The sequence below is a fragment of the Sycon ciliatum genome, chromosome 2 (assembly GCF_964019385.1).
Source record: "Sycon ciliatum chromosome 2, ocSycCili1.1, whole genome shotgun sequence".
Classification (NCBI taxonomy): Eukaryota; Metazoa; Porifera; class Calcarea; order Leucosolenida; family Sycettidae; genus Sycon; species Sycon ciliatum.
In genome coordinates, this window is record NC_088644.1 from 49,881,907 (window position 1) to 49,900,219 (window position 18,313).

Sequence of the window (18,313 nt, forward strand, 5' to 3'; positions counted from 1 at the left end):
ATGGGAACGGTTTACATGTACGACGCAACGATCCACGACTGTAACAAGTTTTAAATAAAATGTCAGAAGGTGCTGTAACAGGACACAAAACTGATTTGTTAAATGAGAGGTCGAAATCGCTAAGCTTTTCGCCGATTTTGGAGAGTTCCATAGAGAATCGCCGAGAATCTACCAAATCTTCCAATATCTCACCAATTTTGAAGCCAATATGCCAACACTTCATATAGCCTACATTGTATTTTCAACTAGAGCTGAAACAAGTATAGCAATTCCGGCTGAAACAATTATACCCATTACTCATTACGCGATCGATAACTCCAATCAACAAATCGTTACGTTATAGGTTTTTTCGTTAGGGACTTTGAAAAGCCACGTTTTCGTGATTTTGAATAACGTGCCGCTGGGAGTACGCACTACGCAGTTGCCAGGGGCATAGTCCATATCCTGAAGGTCAATTGCCCTCAAAACTGCCATGTTTTGGAGCTACCCTTTCACCCCTGGAAATTTGTTCGTATTGTGAAGACATAGCTTGTGGAAACAAGAGATTTTTTGTACAAAATTCTGACTCTTATTGCTAACGACTATAATCGATTAAGGTGGCAGACTGTGGCAGACTACCGAAAAATTCGCGAATTTTTTGGTAGTCTGCAACCATGCAGCAGGCGCCGTGCAGCAGGACTTTTGCCAGCACCCTCGTGACGTTGCAGATATGTGGCTTGATTATTGTAGTTGACGTTGATTTAGTGACTTTGGCAAGTTTGAGTCGTGTCAAGAAGTCAGGTAGGATTCAGTACTAGGCAGTAGTGGAACGTGAGTGGTAGTCTTTGCCGGTTTCTGAGGGTATCCAGGATTTGGTGTGCAGCGCCACTGGAAATCAGGTGGAGAACAAAAAGAAACGAGGAAAAGGACAAAACATAGGGGATGTAGGGACGACGTGCTGATGTGCTGGGAGCAACTCAACCGACCAGAGGTCTCGGCATCAGCGTTGCAACTAGGCATCGAAAAATGGGTGGGGGTTGCACAAGAACAACTGCAAAACAAAAAGAAGCTAGAGAATACCACAAAAATAATAACTTGGTGCGAAATAATGAGAAGAAAATAATGACGCCCCAAAGCGCTAAATACGAAATTAAGAAAAAGAAAAATCATAAACCACAGTCATTGCGCTAAAGCTGCACCAAATAAAAATTTAAATTATAACTAAACCGGGTGGAAAACCAAGAAATTATAACAAGCAAAACAAGCTAAATAAAAAATTAATAACAAAAAATTAACTAATAAAGGTAAATGGAGCCCAATATCACCAGCATAGCCGAACCAAGGAACACGACCCGTGCCATAATCAAGAGTTCATCCGTAGAAGTCGGTAGCCATCAGCCAGTGTTGGTGCGTGAGGTACTTATGGACATCTTCTTTGAACGTATGGAGCCGCTTCAAGCTGAGTGGAGCCCTTACAATTTCGCTTGGCAAGCTGTCATACTGAGATGACAGAAAACGGGAAAGAGCTTGCTGTGGACGTCCCAGCACTGGATGTTGTATGAAAGGTACGACCTCGTAGCACGTGATAAACCTAAAAATATTAATTAACTTTGGTCTGTGGGAGTCTGTGAGAGAACGCCCACTCGTTCCGTTATGACAGATTCCAGGGCCACGTTGACGGACCCTATCCAACCCCCCATGGCTGCTTCTGGACTTGTTTTAGGTTTGGGACTCGCGCAAGGACAGAATGGGCACGAAAATGTGAAAAAATTGTAAATGCATTTTTTTGGCTCCTGGGTGCACACCGTGGCACTATGGCGGAAATTTGAGTTTTTCCGGCCTGGAAAGCCTGTCAGTGAGGCGCAAGAACTTGTAAATCATGGCGTGAGGGCCACCATAGTGGCAGTAGTGTGTGGTCAAAATTTCACTCAAATCCATTAAAGAAACAAAAGTTACGGCCAATTGAATGCCATATGAAATTTATGGGTAGGCTGCCCTCTTAATCCATCATTAATCGGTGGCGCTACACCTTTCCGTCACCGTCCCACGCAAGCACACATATCTGAGCAATGGGTAAACAGATTCTTATAAAAATTTCAGCATTTACTCCTTGGATGAACCCGTTGCAGAAACAGCAAACATAAAGCCAAAGATGCCATCTATCTACTGTTGGCATACATGTGACGGATCTGTTCGCAAAATCCGCTGAAAGGTTCCCCTGTAACCACAATTATAGAAGACCATGCGTCCTATGCATAAAATGAGTGCCACTGCAGTGTCTCACGCACACACATGGCAAGACATTGAACCAAAGAAAGGGGACATCAGCAAAACAAGCCAGCAAGTGCAGGAGATTGAAAAAAAGCAACGATAAGGCCAAAAAAGAACAAAAAGGTTTGACCTCTGCTATCATGAGCATATGAAGAGCAGCCCTCTGAAACTTCAGTTCGATGTCTAGCTAATGCTTCACAGATTTCAAAAATGTATACTTTGCTGGGTCTGCAGGCCACGGTTATCTCAGTAGCCTGGTTAAGAGTTTTGGGAATAGCCAAAAAAGGGGAAAAATTGCAGTATAATGCATGTATTTACAATCTGTGTCCACCACGCCAGCTACTTTTTATAAGGCCCCAGTCTCATAGGTGAGACCTTTGTCATCAACAGTCTGCTCTTCCACACCCTACCTCACTCTCCTTCCCCTCTGCCTTGCACTCTTCACTTCATCTGAGGATTTCCTGGCTGCATTCTTGGCTTGCTCACGGTCCAACTTCTCAAGGGCTGTCCGCGTGTAGTGACCAGCTGTCAGGCCCATCGCTTCAAGAATCTCCTCCAAGGCCTTGTTCTTCTCGTTGAAGCAAGCAGTGGCTATGGCAACAGCTGTCTGGACAGTCCTTGACAAGCAAAAGCCAGTCTTTGGACAAATCTGTCAAATGAGGCCATTGATGCACTCGTTCCGATTCTGAGTAGCGCCACGCAAGCATTTCTCGAGAAGTTGCCTCTCAGTCAGCCGCAAGTACACCGGCTGGTCCAGGGGGCAGAACTGATGCTGCGGCTTGTCATCTGTTGAACACACAATGCATAACCAATGCCCATATCGCGCGTGCCATGCCTTGCAGGTCATTGCCATGTCCACGTACGTTGGCAGTATACTGCTCATTGCTGATCTCATGTTTGCTCAGCTTCCTCTGAAATATTGTGCACTGCGGGCAGTGCCGGGAGAGGACTTCATAGTCGATGACTTTGCCAGTATCCCACGAGATGGCAAGAAACGCTCCATGTAGGGAGGTAAAGCCGCTTCGCATCCACGTTCCGTCGTAAGTGACGGCAATATCAGGGGAAGACGCCAACTCTTTGGCATTCGCAGCTGCACACTCATGCTGCTGGTGGCAACAAATCTACCGGCCTTTGCTAGTACCTTGGTGTGCTTCTGGTATGCAGAGACATTCATGGGTGCAGGCGTATTCATGAGTGCAGGCGTATTCATGACAGTGCAGAACTTCACAAGGGATGCCCACGTCCTATCCATGTCATTGCAGTAGCCGGCTTTCTGTTCACATCCCAGCAGTGCCCAGTCTTCTTGGACATAGCTTCACGGCTTTCAGCCTCGCAGCTGTCACAGGCCAGCGATAGAGTTGAAGCCAATCCTTCACGACGTACTTCACAATCATAGTGTAAGGGTGCCATGGCACGCTGAGCAACAGGCACTATCAGCAAGTAAATTTTGTAAACATTCTAAATCAATAATTCGGCTCCCGGTCGTCAGGTAATCATCACGCTCATCTCCAGAGCTGTCGCTGTCACTGTCACTAGATGTCTCATTCTCACCAGAATTAGACTGTTGGACTTCGGCATCATCCCTATCTTCTGGCAACACAGAAGAGTCCTCTGCCACGACAATTTTCGTAATTTCACTCGACAATTAAATTATTTAGCACATTGATTTCCGTGGAATTTGCGCTTCTTTGGACGACCAGGACGGCCTACGTATTGCCTCTTGCCCATAGTGATCAAGGAAGGTTCCACAAAACAGATGAAAGCCAACAAAGCAGCTAAACTGATAAAGAGCTACAGTTTGGAGATTGGAGATTGCTGGTATAAAAATATTTACCAAAAATTTGAAGTACGACATGCGCACTGACACTGCTGCTGCCGATGGTGATGTCAGCTCTGCGTGGGGCGCAGCAAGGTAAAACCAGGGAGATTTTCAGCCTTTCCGCGAAGTTTCATCGCTAAAATGCCAGCGAAATCAAAGTTACATGCAAAACATGTGTAATGTAAATTCTACTGCGTTAAAATTTGAATTTTTTGAATTTACAATTACTATTTTTGACAATAGCGGCCTTTGAAAGTCCATATCTCAAAAACTACTGAAGCAATTCACTTCAGGATTTGCGGTTGTGACCTACCCTAAGGCATTCGACACCGTTTAGCATCGTGGCTTACTTGCCAAGTTGGAGGTCACCTTCCAGGTGGAGGATGCTGCCTTGCGTTGGATATCCTCGTATTTGTCTGCTCGTTCTCAGGCTGTTCGGTTGTCTTATTTCTTGTCTGATCCCCTCCCTGTAAAGTCTGGAGTGCCCCAAGGTTCCATTCTGGGTCCTTTGTTATTCTTGCTTTACGTTAATGACCTACCTTCAGTTGTCCCCGATGTTAGTTTGTATGCGGATGACACTGGCCTTATCGGTTCTGATTCCACCCCTGCCTATCCGTGTTGTTACTCAGCACAAACATCTAGGTGTGATGTTTGACTGCAAACTCTCTTGGGCTGCACATGTCAACTGTGTATGCAAGCGAACCAGTTCAGCATTAGGGGTACTACAACCACATTGCACTCATTTGCCGATCCAGTGTAAACTATTATTTTATCGGTGCTATATTCTCCCTATATTCGACTATTGCGATACCGCTTGGTGTGGCCTTTCTGACACAACTCTGAACCAATTAGAAGTCCACCATAGATTTATACTTAAAATTCTTTACAACAAGGATCGATGTTTTCCTTCGGATGCCCTTTATCGACTTGCACACACTTCTCCTCTCTCCGTTCGTCATAAGCACCATCTCTGTACACTGGTTCATAAAATATTTCTTCATAAAACCCCTTCACACATGATGAAGTACAATTGGTTTTCGACAAGCTCAACCCGTAACGCGCTCATCCTGCCTCTTGTTAAGTCAGCCCAGTATCTAAAGTCCCCTTTGTTTTCCGGCTACTCTCATTGGTTATCATTACCATACGGTCTGAAAACTTGTTCTTCTATTGGTCAGTTTAAAGATCTACTATCACAACTGAACTAGATGCAATAATTATCATCGAAGAAAATTCTCGAATACCTGGGTGATGCACGAATTTTGATAGTGCTCACTTCCGTTAACCGTTTTTCTTTGTAATTTTCCATTCATTTTCTGCTCTAATTCATATTTGCTTTGTTTTCCTAGCTTACTGTTGCCGTGGCTGGCTCAACGCCCTTGTCTCAGGGGATTCTGTCACTGCATTAGCTATGAGTGTCACATGCTATGAGATTGTGTCTAATAATAATAATACGCGGAGGATCCGGAAGCGAGAATGGGGTCAAAATTCGATTTTTGACCCTCTGAAAGGTGCCAGAAAGGTGTAGCGCCACCTTTAAGCTGAACAGTAATCGAAAGGTGAAAATCCACAGTCGTTCCAACCCTACCTGAGCCCAATATATTCCAATTTTGCAGCCGATAATCAAACAATCAGCTGATTTTTCAGCCCAATCTGATGAATTTTGGTCATTTTTCGGGCCGAGCGAAAAGCCCATCAGGCGATAAAATCGCGATTTGGGGAAACCTAGCGCACGGTGATGCATTCTGAGTTTCTTTGTTTTCGATGTGCTCTTGCTGACTGTCTTCCAGAAAGACCGTGGCAGCATGCCATGCTACTGGGAGTCTCAGCTAATGGGGTGCATCAAGCCGTTCTGCCCATTCAAGCTTTTGAAGCTCCGTCCTGCTGCACCTCTGCAAACTGGCCAAGTACAACCCACTACGACTGCACCCCAAGGAATGGCACCTATGCATAAAACATGGCGGCCAGGTCGCCATCGCGACTTCGCACCTTTGTGCGGGGCAACTTGCTCGACGCGAGGCTCTCCTTTGTTTTCAGTCGTTGCAGTGGAAGACAGTTTCGATATTAGTTGACAGGAAGATGGCAGTCAGTCAGGATTTTTCCCAGCTCACCTTGAACCTTCTGAAGGTGAAGTGTGGAGAGTATGGTCTCAAGAAGTCGGGAAAGAAAGCCGATCTAGTTGCGAGGTGAGTTGTTTTCTTCCCACAACAAAATCTTATTTTTTTGAAATTATTTGTGAATCTGAGTTTGTTATTTATCTGCTCGTGTCGTTTACAGACTTGCTCAGCATTTCTCTGAAGGCGACGGTGATGGCAAGGAAGGGCCACCTCCGCCAGCTGCAGCGCTTGCTGTTATTCCCCACGACCCTCTGGATTTTCCTGTTACTGGGTGGCAGCCGATTAAATCTGCGAGTGGAAGGCTACTCTCCCTGTCGTTCTCCATGCAAACTATGGTTTCTTATTTCGTGGACACTATGACCAGCGATGGACCTGCCAAGAATTTCAAAGCGCTTGCTGCCACTGATAGCAAGTCAATTCGTCTGTATCGAGCAGGTTATGTCCAGAAAATCGAACTGATGAAGGCCAACAGCCGTGTGTACTACCGTGCCCGCTGTCAGCCTGAAATGAAGACCAAAGCTGACTACAAACTTCGGCTCGTTGCTCAGTGTGACTCAGGATCTGCCACCAGTGTTGTTGGTGCTCAGTGCACTTGTCCTGCTGGCAAGGGTGTTACTGCCAGTTGCAAGCATATAGCTGCACTGATGTATGGCTTGTCCGAGTTCACTCTGCTTGGGTTTAGTGACGCTCCGACGTGCACGGACATGCTGCAAAAGTGGAACCAGCCTCCTGCAGGTGCAGGTAAAAAGAGTGAGCCCATGCTGGTTCAAGACATGGAGTGGCGTAGAGGTGGCAGTACCACTGACAAATCTGCGCCAAAGAAACGTAAGCATTCTGCTGCAGAAGTACTTGACCCTCGTGCTGTTGCAAAGCGGATGGACTTTGCCCGGCGTGTGGAGGAATACGCCAACTCAACCATTCACTCCAACTCCATCCACCTAGCATTGCCTCTTGTTGCTGGTAGCTCAGGATTTGCTGCTAAGCAGAAGGAGGACAGGTTGCACAGAGCCCAAGCGCAGAAAAAGGAGAGACTGGCTAGGGCAGGGGAACAGAAGGACAAGTGGCAGGTTGAGCACAGCAGATCAGGTGATGTGACACCTGTGCCATCTGACTGCGAGTGGCTAACTGAGGACAAGCAGATGCTGTGGTACGAGTCCAATGTCATACTTACTTGTGAAGAAGCTAATGCCCTGCAAGAAGCCACTGCATCCCAAACAACAAGTGAACTCTGGAGGAATGAACGAAAGAAGCGTATTACAGCTTCCATTGCCCATACTGTAGCTCATCGACGACCTCAGACTGACCCGTCATCCCTCATAAAAACTATCATTGATCGGCCGGCGTTTACCACTCCTGCAACCAGATGGGGGATTGATCATGAAGAAGAGGCACGATGTGCCTACGTAGCCCACCAAGCCAAGTCTGGCAAGCTGATAGATGTTGTTGCATGTGGCTTATTTGTGCATGCTGATGAATGCTGGTTTGGTGCCAGTCCCGATGGCATTGTTAGGGATGGTGATACATCACTTTTGCTCGAGATTAAATGCCCGTTTGTTGCTAGAGACCAAAGTCTAGCAGAGGTAGCTGGGTCTACTGCATCATTTTGTTTGTCCAACAAGGATGGTGTGCTTTCTCTCAAAACAACACATGCCTACTATACACAAGTGCAAATGCAGCTCTTTGCTGCAGGCCTTCAATTTTGTGACTTTGTAGTGTGGTCTCCCTGCAATGATCTTTTTGTTGAGCGCATTTCATTTTGTGAAGTGCATGTCAAGAAAACTCTCGCAGCTTGCCGAACATTTTATTTTGATCATGTTCTCCCGAAACTGGCTCTGTGATCAAGTTTCTTGGTAATAGATATATTCCTCGTCATCTGAGATGACCATTGCTCACTTTGCTCCAGTTCCTGTAGTCTTGACTGTTTACATTCTTCCCTGATTTGTGGCAATCTTTTCTTCTGTAAGTGTGTCTGAACTGTTCTATACGCTGCACTTTATGTTCTTTATTATAGCTTTTTCTGTTCTGCCCTGTTCTGTAGCTCCTTGATATAAACGCCGTGATTAGATGGTGGATAGTTCCATCAGCTACCGGCTTCCTGCATTTGTACATGATTAGGTAGTGTTGTATACATGTACCCAAGACAGTGGAACTCTGCTGTAAACAGTGCGTTATAGTAAATTATACTGCCATTACTGGTAACCACTACAAAAAACGGCACGTACAACTGGTTTACAATAGCTCGCCATTCCGTGTTACAACAGAGTTCAAAAAGGCATGAACGTTACATGAGTATTCGTATTTACTTCAAAGTAAGCGGCACTTGCAGCAGTCACAGGCCACATTTCCTACCTGGTGAACAGCACAAACAGACAAATAGGAGCATCACTACTTCTACTTCGAAGTACGAAGTCCTGAGTGAAATAAGCATCATTGTGTAGGGGCACCATTACTCACAACATAACACAAAGAAAAGAGGGGAAGAAAATACCGAGGCCACGTAGGAATATCGGCATGCGCAAAAAGCTTTCAACAGAGCGGCCTGGTCATAAAGCAAGAATTACATAGACGCCCATCTTCATCATCATTCTGACACATATGGTGGTAGCGTGAGTTACAAGACCTACAAACTCTAAGAAGTGGGCCATCTGAGCGCTTGCAAAACAAACATACGGGAGTGGTCACATAGGCAGCAGCGGCTACAGAAGAAGATGGCACGCTGATAGCAGCAGCAGTAGCAGCTACAGGAGATGGCACGTTCGTAGCAGCAGAAGTAGCAGCTACAGCAGATGACAACTTGGTAGCAGCGGAAGCAGCAGCAGAAGCAGTAATGGCAGGTGAAAGAAATGTGCCAGCTGAAACAGCCACTGCAGAAATGTTTGCATCTGGTGATATCTGGGCAACTTCTGCAGCAGAGGAAAAGTGTGCAGACTGTGTCGATGGCTTACTAACAGGCGGAGGTACCAGGGGCTCCATGTAGTTAGTGAGGAATGCACACACAAATATGATCTGCTCAGCCAAAGGGCACAACACGGAAGATAAGAAGTGAGTTATCCTGAAGTTCTTGATCCTTTCCATTGCTCTCTCCACATGAATACGCACGCTAGCAATACGCCGAGTTTCGATCACCTCTTCTTCATCAAGCTGATCTCGAGAACCAAGAAACGGGGGTATGTTGAGATCGACACCCTCCGGTAGCAGATCGGCAATGTCGAAACCACGGTCGGCCATGATGGCATCACCCTTCTCCATCAACTTCATTAGCCCACTTCGCTTTGTCAGTTTCTTATCAGAAATGCGCCCGCCATAAAGAGGAGACAGAAACGATATTGCACCGGTAGGTGTCACACCAACTAACAGTTTGAAAGTGTTCCTGTTTTTGTAATTCGACCAGGTGGCGGCTTGTACAGTTGGGTTGGCTGGCTTCTCAATGGGAAACTCTGTTGCGTCAATAATTACCCGGGTGCGTGGGTACTTGTCTTTGAAGACGTCGGGCATGTAGCGATCAATCAGAGCCCGGCTCGGCCAAATGTCCACTTCTTTCATAGAGAAGTACATGCAACGAATGTACGTTGAAAATATTCGGGACACCGTGGATTGATCTATTCCGAATCGCAGTGCTAAATCTGACTCAGGGAAAGCATGCCGAAGTTTGACAAGGGTCAATAGCAACTCGTCTTCATACGCCAATGCTCTTCGTCTGCCACGGCTGTCCTGGCCAAGGAAATCAGTTGGCACTTTAGTAGCAAAGCACATGTCTTGACATCCACACCGCAACTGATCCAGCAACAAGTCAAACGCCAGAGAACTCAGGCCCGTGTAAAACAGTACAATCTTGTTGTCATGTCGGATGTTCGAGTAATGGAGTTGGCATTTACGCAAAGCTTCTTCCGATTCATCCAAATTGTACAAGGCCTGCTCCAACTGGGACCGCAACTTAGCCACTTGTGCTTCCAAAGTCTTTATTTTGTTCTCTTGGAGAACGGGAACTTCACCATAATCATGGTCAGCTAAAAGTGTTGCAGCCTCAGGCACCGATTCATCTGTGACTGGTAAATCAACATCGTCATCAATATCAATCGCTTCAACGGGTCGACTGACTTCGCCTGTCGAAACACGGCTCTTCCTCTTCACTACGACGGCTTTGTCCAAGAAACGGGAAGGTGGCTCGTCCTCCGTCACAGGTCGACCACCAGGAAAGTGCACCCCACAGACATACGAGTTTCCAGAAAGAGGAGTGTTGACTCTTGGTATTTTGGCAAGCCACTCGGCCCTGATATGCCGGCGTCGATCCGAATCTTTAGGCAAACGATGAAAAGATACAGCTTTACAGACCTCTGCTGTTCCTCCGCAGCCAACACGAGCCAGGTCTGATCCACATAGACGACGCTTCCCAAACACTTTTCGTCCTTGCGAGTTCGCATCATCAGACTCAAACAAACCAAACTTGCAGCTGCTTTTACGATTTGAGCAGCCAGGGACGATACAATGAGCGTTGCTTGGCATGATTGTGTCAGCTGCTTACTGATCTCTAACTAACTTGCTACTTATACACAACAGCAAACTGTGACAACCCTTGCCTTCCAAGAAGGAAATAAATGTCTTGCTTTGAGTTTGATTCTTCACCAACACAAAGGAAAAAAAATTGTACATTGTACTTCAGCCTCAGCAAACGCGAAGCAGGTACGTAGGGCTCTACGATCATCAGAGTTTCCACGCGTGCATGCATGAGACTGCATGCTGCGCTGCGTGGTGCAAGTACAGTGTCGAGGTCGTGAAGTTGCCCCGCACAAAAAACCGCGGGAAAATTATGCATAGGTGCCATTCCAGTCAAAGGTAAGCATTTTCGGTTTGCTGTAAGACTGTACTTAGCCCTAGTGCACAATAATAGCGTGTGTACGAGGAACTTATTTATGTATATAGAAATCTGCACGGCAAAATGGCTGCTACACTGCTGTTAGTTGTATGAAGCAAGAAGGCCCATTTCACCTGAAATATTAGGAAAATCAAACAAACATGTTATACGTCCTTGGTACGGAAAGGGCTGCGGGAGTTCCGTTTTACCGGTTACTTGCGTACTCTTGCTCACGGTGAACGCAAGGCAAATTTCACCTGAAATATTAGGAAAATCAAACGAACATGTTATACGTCCTTGGTACGGAAAGGGCTGCGGGAGTTGCGTTTTACAGGTTACTTGCGTACTCTTGCTCATAGTGAACGCAATGTTGCTGGATGCGGCGTATCTATACTGCTTGCCATGCATCAAGACAATCTATCATTGATGCTAACCCTTACTGTCCTATCTACTCTGCAGCTGGACCAGCGCAGGTGCTTCCACCTGATTTCAAGTTGCTGATAACCATACCTGGTGACAGCAGTGCACAGCGCAGCCCTACCATCCGGACTATTGGAAATTCTCAAGAAAGACTGCGACACGCCCGAACACAAGGGGTTGCCACCGACTCAACTGCCGCTGACTCCAGAATGGATATGAGAAGAGCAACTCGAGCCAAAAGCCGATACCATTGGGTTCATGCTCGCGATCATCCAAATCAACAGCATAGATCTGGACCTGCAAGGCATGATCCAATTCGTTTGTTACCAACGAAAAGGGCAGCATCTGTTCAGCAAAAAGACCAAACAAAGCCGTTAGCCAAACGACGCAGGCCTGAGGTATTATAACAGTGAACATTCATTGGTATATCAATGAATGAGTTGTGTGTGCGTGTATGTGTATGTGTATGTGTATGTGTATGTGTATGTGTGTGTGTGTGTGTGTGTGTGTGTGTGTGTGTGTGTGTGTGTGTGTGTGTGTGTGTCCCATATGGTGCAGTGGTATGTGCAGCGATTTCCAATCGATAGGTTGCGGGTTCGATTCCCGACGAATATGGTCACACACGTCTTTCTTCTCTTTCTCAGACTCTTCCTGACTTTTCTTTCATTCTCCTGGGTGGTTACCAACAGCCAGTGCATGCCGGAGGATGTGGTGTGATGTGTGTGCGGGAAAAACATGAAAAAGACCAAAAATAGGGATTCATTAGCCAGAAAAAATCACTTCAAATAGCTGTATGGTGTAGGCCAGGCTGAATAGTGACGGGCAATTCTTCAGCCTTGCAAGCTGTTGAATGGTGCAATCCCAGCCCAAGTTGCTATGGCTTCTGCCGTAGCATTGCTATCATCCCCTCCGGCGATGGGCGTCAAAGGTCAAAGGTGTGTGTGTGTGTGTATGTGTGTGTGACTGGGTGTAACTGTGCGTGATGTGTGTCGGTCTGTCTGTGTCTGTCTGGCTGTCTGTAACTGTCAGCGCATGCATGCACCAATATGCTTGCTTCTTATAGTGGCATTGCCTTCATTTATGAAAAGGAAATATTTCATTTTTGCAGACATAAATCTAGAGCACAACTTGGTAATCCTTTCTTTCTGACGGACACATGCAAGGATATGTATGTCCTGGTGCTGAAAGTTAACAGATTCATATGCCATCCTTTTTGTTGACGACTTTGGCGGTGTCCTTTTAGGATCCCGGTCGTTTCACCCTTTATCTTTTAGTTGCAGAACTTCAACCTCACTGGCGGTTACTTTGCAATATTTATTTTGCGTTCTTGAGTTCCTGTGTAAACGTGTGTGCATCTCTTCCTCTCTGTGTGTGGCTGATTTGGGTGCTTATTGAACCTTTAAATGACGTCAGGTGTTCTTTTTCTTCTTGCCGGTGGTATGTGGCTCTGTGCCTGTCCTGTTTATGTTGCTTTTCATTGCAGGTGGAAGTTAAGGAGGATACATTCAAAGTTCAGTCCCTGAATAAAATTGGTCATACAAATTGTTTCACCAAGAAGCCTCTGTCAATGCTATCTTCATTTGCTCAGAGGCAGCCATCATCATCTGCTCAAAGGCAGACATCATCATCTGCTCAAAGGCAGACACTACCATCGTGCCCTCTTCAGTCCAGTGGGCTGTCCGTCAAGGAGCTAAGAGCCAAACGCTTTTCAATACAACAGCAACTCCAGCAGCAGCGTCAGCAGGACACAGAACAAGAACAGAGAAGAGAACCCTGGGCTAAGGTGCATGCCAACACCAAGCCACTGCCTGTGAAAGCAACCCAAAAGGTACTACTTGCTAACATGTATAATTAGTAACTGTTGCAGTACCCCCAATGCTACTGACCACATCAGTGCACAACACTACAAGACCAAACTTTGCACCAAACTTGAAAGTGAAGCTTGCATGTGCACCACTATTAATTTTGTGCATGGCTTGCTTTCTTCATTTTTTTTCCGGAAAGGTACCATTAGTTCTTTGCGCCAGTTATGTGTCAAATAAAGCTCACAACTTCATTCATTGCTTTAAGGTGCGTCGTCATAATGTCCTGCGGATTATGGTTTACGTGTTGCACTGTCTTTTTAATTCATCAGCCAATGCCAGGCCTCTCAGCTGTTTTAGCTGTCTTTTTCTCTCTGTCTCTATCTCTCTCTCTCTTTCTCTCTCTCTCTTTCTCTCTCTCTCTGTCCCTATTTCTCTCTCTCTCTCTTTCTCTCGCTCTCTCACTATCTCCTTCTCTCTCTCTCTCTCGCTCTCTCTGTTGTCATTCTTCTGACTGCTCCATAGCCTGGTGATGTTCCAGCGACCCCACCAGCGTCCACCGCTGCTGGTCTTCACATCAAGTCTTTAGATGAAATCCGTGCTGAGAAACGCAAGCACCATGAGACCACTAGTGACAGCACTATATCTGCAGCAGGCACCTGTCAAAGGAGACCGGCCGATAGTCAGTCTTCCACTATTCAAAGGAGACCGGCCGATTCAACCAGCAAGGAATCCACATCAGTAGTTGTCAGTCCAGCAAGCAAGAGTGTATGTAATTCAGTACTGAGTACTGCACCTACCAAGAGTTCCACTCAAGCAGTAACACCTGCTAAGATAACAAGACTCAGCAGTCATTCTTCTGGTAAGTTGTATTGCTAATGCATGCTGGTATTAGAAATGTGCGTGAAGACGTTAATTTCGATCTGTTGTCCTTTCCTGTGCCTTTTCTTAAGCGATACCTTTCTCTGGTTGTTTATTTGTGTGGCCTGGCTTGGTATTTACTGTATGGTCTTTGGGATATGTGCTACACCTCTCGTTACATTCGGATAGTGAGTCCTGCTTCATTCTCGTGTGGCAAGACCATTTGCTTCAACACGGCTGCAGTGTGCTACAGTACAATTTAAGAGAGCATGTCTGAGAATACCAAAGTATGTGTGCAAGTGGATCTCTCCGATTTCGCTCAAAATTTGCAGGTAGGTTCCCTTTGGGGTGTGGATCGATTATGCAAAGCCCTTGAAAAAGTTTCTGAAGGGAACCTTGAAATTTGCATACCCCTCAAAAATGGCCGAAATATCACATTATTTATGGGTCTAGAAACGAGTCACGCCACAGCGCATACGAACAAGCTATGAACAAAACTCCATCAAGCCAACATTGCCTCACCTTAGAAGAGTTCCTGGAGCAGTACCGCTTAGCCACGCCAGCATCCCAGAAGACGAGGTCCATCACCCCCTGACGCCACAAATGACCGTCTTGAAAATAGCCAATTTACAAGCGCTGGCAAAACAGCCAGCTACGTCCTCAATTGGCCAGAACTATACACCGGCAGATAGTAGAACACCTCTTCTAGCGCTGAGGACATGTCCCCCATCTTCCTTTTGGGGTTTTCTTGAAATAAACTTTTTTGAATTTTTCCACTCGACCATGCTGAAATACGGCCAAAGTCATACCTGCGCAGGAAAGCACGCTACTCCGCGACGTCTCCTCAGCAATTTCTACTCCAACACTACTCCCAAGGCCGCAGAACAAAGTGTAGTGTTGACTCTGACAAGGAAAAGCAGCGGTGATCCCTTGTCACTCCAAACGACAAGCTTCTCCTTGCGCCACCAATAATTTTTTGTGCGACTGTTGATGCAAAAGTGACTGAAGGCCTGAGCGCAGTTTTTGAATTTTATTGCAAGATGCACGGTGAGATCGCGTGCTCTGTGACGTAGGATGACGCTTCCTGCATCACGTTACGCGGCCATCGATCGCGAATGTGCCTGGAACGCTACTCGGAACGGACCATGATGGCAGAGGTAAGATGAGCTTCATTTCCTGCTTGAACTGCTGAGAACCCCCACAAACTGTCCTAGGAGTGTTGCAATGGCAGCAAGCCGTTGAAATATGCCCCGTACATCATGGAGAGTTATTCGTCTTTCACACTTACCTCCTGCAATCCCGAACATAGTCCAACAGTAAAAGTCCCTCGTTTTCATGTCGATGCTCGACAAAAGCGACTAGCTCGGTCCCTTTGTGTTGACTGGCACGCGAGCAGCACTGGCTGCACGCACTTGTCGCGTGAACTGCATGAGAGATTTCTTACGTCATAAAGAATGTGATTTCATCATCATTTCACTGGTCTTCGACCTACATGGTCAGGGAAAGTCCCGGTTCGTAGGCCTACAACACGGTCAGCGTGTTCTTGAGCGCCGTAACAACACAAGTGTGATCACTTCCAGACCAACGGGCGTTCTAGGCGAGTAACAAGCGCACTTGACAAAGGTGACTCTGAAATCTCGTGAGCCGTGGGCCACGCGACTTGGCATTCTTGCGTTACAAGGCACGTGATTTCACCGTGCATCTTGCAATAAAATTCAAAAACTGCGCTCAGGCCTTCAGACTAGTTCAGTCACTTTTGCAGCAACAGTCGCACAAAAAATTATTGGTGGCGCAAGGAGAAGCTTGTCGTTTGGAGTGACAAGTGATCACCGCTGCTTTTCCTTGTCAGAGTCAACACTACACTTTGTTCTGCGGCCTTGGGAGTAGTGTTGAAGTAGAAATTGCTGAGGAGACGTCGCGGAGTGGCGAGCTTTCCTGCGCAGGTATGACTTTGGCCGTATTTCAGCATGGTCGAGTGGAAAAATTCAAAAAAGTTTATTTCAAGAAAACCCCAAAAGGAAGATGGGGGACATGTCCTCAGCGCTAGAAGAGGTGTTCTACTATCTGCCGGTGTATAGTTCTGGCCAATTGAGGACGTAGCTGGCTGTTTTGCCAGCACTTGTAAATTGGCTATTTTCAAGACGATCATTTGTGGCGTCAGGGGGTGATGGACCTCGTCTTCTGGGATGCTGGCGTGGCTAAGCGGTACTGCTCCAGGAACTCTTCTAAGGTGAGGCAATGTTGGCTTGATTGAGTTTTGTTCATAGCTTGTTCGTATACGCTGTGGCGTGACTCGTTTCTAGACCCATAAATAATGTGATATTTCGGCCATATTTGAGGGGTATGCAAATTTCAAGGTTCCCTTCAGAAACTTTTTCAAGGGCTTTGCATAATCGATCCACACCCCAAAGGGAACCTACCTGCAAATTTTGAGCGAAATCGGAGAGATCCACTTGCACACATACTTTGGTATTCTCAGACATGCTCTCTTAAGGGCTTTGCAAATAGTTAACGCTATTCCTGACGTAGCGGTTGGTAGTAGGTGATCTTGCGTGTATGATATGTATGTTCCAGCATTCTATGGCTAATGGGATGCTATAATCTGGCTTGATCCATTGTAAATATATTAAATAATTATAAATGCTTGCTTCTTCATCTGCACTAATCAGCTAAGAAGGAAAGCCCAGCCACTACGAAGGTGTCCCAAAGTGAAGGAAGTGAAGTTCCTTCCACTGCTGATACTACTACTATGAAGTCTGATGCCAAGTCTGAATTTGATTGGTAAGTGCTTGTTACGGGCTAATTCTCATCGCACTGTGCCTTACATGCCATTCCTTAATGTGTCCGAGCTTTCACACTGCACATTTTTGGATTCATGGCGCGAATTGAATTTGCATGGATTCAGCGGATTGAATTTTCCGTATTTTATAGGCAACTGTATGGTGGGTCTGACTTACTCATCTCCGACCGCTTTAGAAGCTGCATCTGCACCTTGATCCTTGAGGGTGATTCGGTTCCTATGGTTGTGAACATTTCAGTCTACCTGAGTCCCATGCTAGACGTAATTTTGCTTTTAATATTCCGTCATTTTTGGGATTTAATTATAAACATGAGTGGTTCAGTTATTACTACTGCAGTCACAACATTGTAGTTAGAGTATATCACATCCAAGACATTCCCATAGCAGTATCTGAATGTCCCTTCGTATTGTCTTACCGGCTGTAGATAACTTCTTATTCTTTTGACTGTTCTAGGCTCGATGACATCAACCTGCTGGATGACGATGCATTTGAGAAAGCGATGAAGGAATTTGTTGGTGACGTAACCTACGTCGACTTGAATAAGCCAGATCTTGACGAAACAGTCAACAGCGAAGATCTACTCCTGGAAGCGGAGCTGATGATTTAGACTAAGAGAAATTTTGTGTATTGTCAGAGTGCACAGTGTGCTCCTCATTTGCCATGCCTACATCATGCCCAATCGCCTTTGGGGATATACACCCGGTTTTTTCCCTCTCTACTGCGTCCGTCGGCGCGAGGGTTTTTTCCCGGCTGGCTCGGTCCAGGAAAATTAACCTGACGGCCCCAAGTGGTTTTGCATCATGCCCTATTTCAGCTATCCGCTGGCACACGTATTTGGGCATCTTCGGCTAATGCTTGATTATATTACTCATAATGCTTTGAGCGCCGCTCGTTATATCAGCATAATGTTATATCAGCATAATGCTAATTTGAATGCTCGCTTTTCACTTTCTCGCTGGCTGTGTTGCGCAGAATCATGTGCCAACCTTCACTACATGTATATTGCATTGTCATTTCATTCAGTACAATGCGCCCATATAATTATGGTCATATTTTCGACAACGCTGCTCAAACTTGATATGAATCAACTCACCTACTCCGAAGCCACATTCTGCCAGTCTGCAATGGGTTCTGAGACAGCCCGGAAGTTGAAGTTGCTTTGAAGGATGCTAAGGAACGTGGAGTTCCCAGCTCCTAGACAGCAGAATACCAAATTGGAATGAGTATAGCTCAGACAAAGAACTGAGAGGAGAGAGTAATCAGTAATGCTAGATCAATAAGAGACAGTCATGCTTACCAATATTACCCTCGATCGCTATTGACTCGTGGGCTGCATGCGTAGGCCTAATGAGAACGGAATACAGTAAAACCTGTCAAGGCGACCACCTGTTCTA

General features: G+C 46.1%; 2 protein-coding genes across 2 annotated transcripts; both read left to right on the forward strand.

Annotated features, from left to right (window-relative positions):
- The first annotated feature begins 5,982 nt into the window (after positions 1 to 5,982).
- Positions 5,983 to 8,205, forward strand: LOC135810347 (uncharacterized). The gene is made up of 2 exons (XM_065323837.1): positions 5,983 to 6,252; positions 6,344 to 8,205. The coding sequence occupies exons 1-2, from the start codon at positions 6,146 to 6,148 to the stop codon at positions 8,019 to 8,021; spliced, it is 1,785 nt and encodes a 594-aa protein (XP_065179909.1). The 5' UTR covers positions 5,983 to 6,145; the 3' UTR covers positions 8,022 to 8,205.
- A 4,750-nt stretch (positions 8,206 to 12,955) lies between these two features.
- Positions 12,956 to 18,004, forward strand: LOC135810944 (uncharacterized). The gene is made up of 4 exons (XM_065324322.1): positions 12,956 to 13,283; positions 13,783 to 14,119; positions 16,788 to 16,899; positions 17,373 to 18,004. Exons 1-4 carry the CDS (start codon positions 13,023 to 13,025, stop codon positions 17,524 to 17,526), a joined length of 864 nt encoding a protein of 287 aa, XP_065180394.1. The 5' UTR covers positions 12,956 to 13,022; the 3' UTR covers positions 17,527 to 18,004.
- Positions 18,005 to 18,313: the final 309 nt, after the last annotated feature.

What these genes read in the sequence shown, in the direction of transcription:
- LOC135810347 (XM_065323837.1), top strand. Translation starts at nt 6,146, where the DNA reads ATGGCAGTCAGTCAGGATTTTTCCCAGCTCACCTTGAACCTTCTGAAG. An exon ending in AAAGCCGATCTAGTTGCGAG is followed by an intron (nt 6,253 to 6,343) that starts GTGAGTTGTTTT and finishes TGTCGTTTACAG; the next exon opens with ACTTGCTCAGCATTTCTCTG.
- LOC135810944 (XM_065324322.1), top strand. Translation starts at nt 13,023, where the DNA reads ATGCTATCTTCATTTGCTCAGAGGCAGCCATCATCATCTGCTCAAAGG. An exon ending in CTGTGAAAGCAACCCAAAAG is followed by an intron (nt 13,284 to 13,782) that starts GTACTACTTGCT and finishes ACTGCTCCATAG; the next exon opens with CCTGGTGATGTTCCAGCGAC. An exon ending in GCCAAGTCTGAATTTGATTG is followed by an intron (nt 16,900 to 17,372) that starts GTAAGTGCTTGT and finishes TGACTGTTCTAG; the next exon opens with GCTCGATGACATCAACCTGC.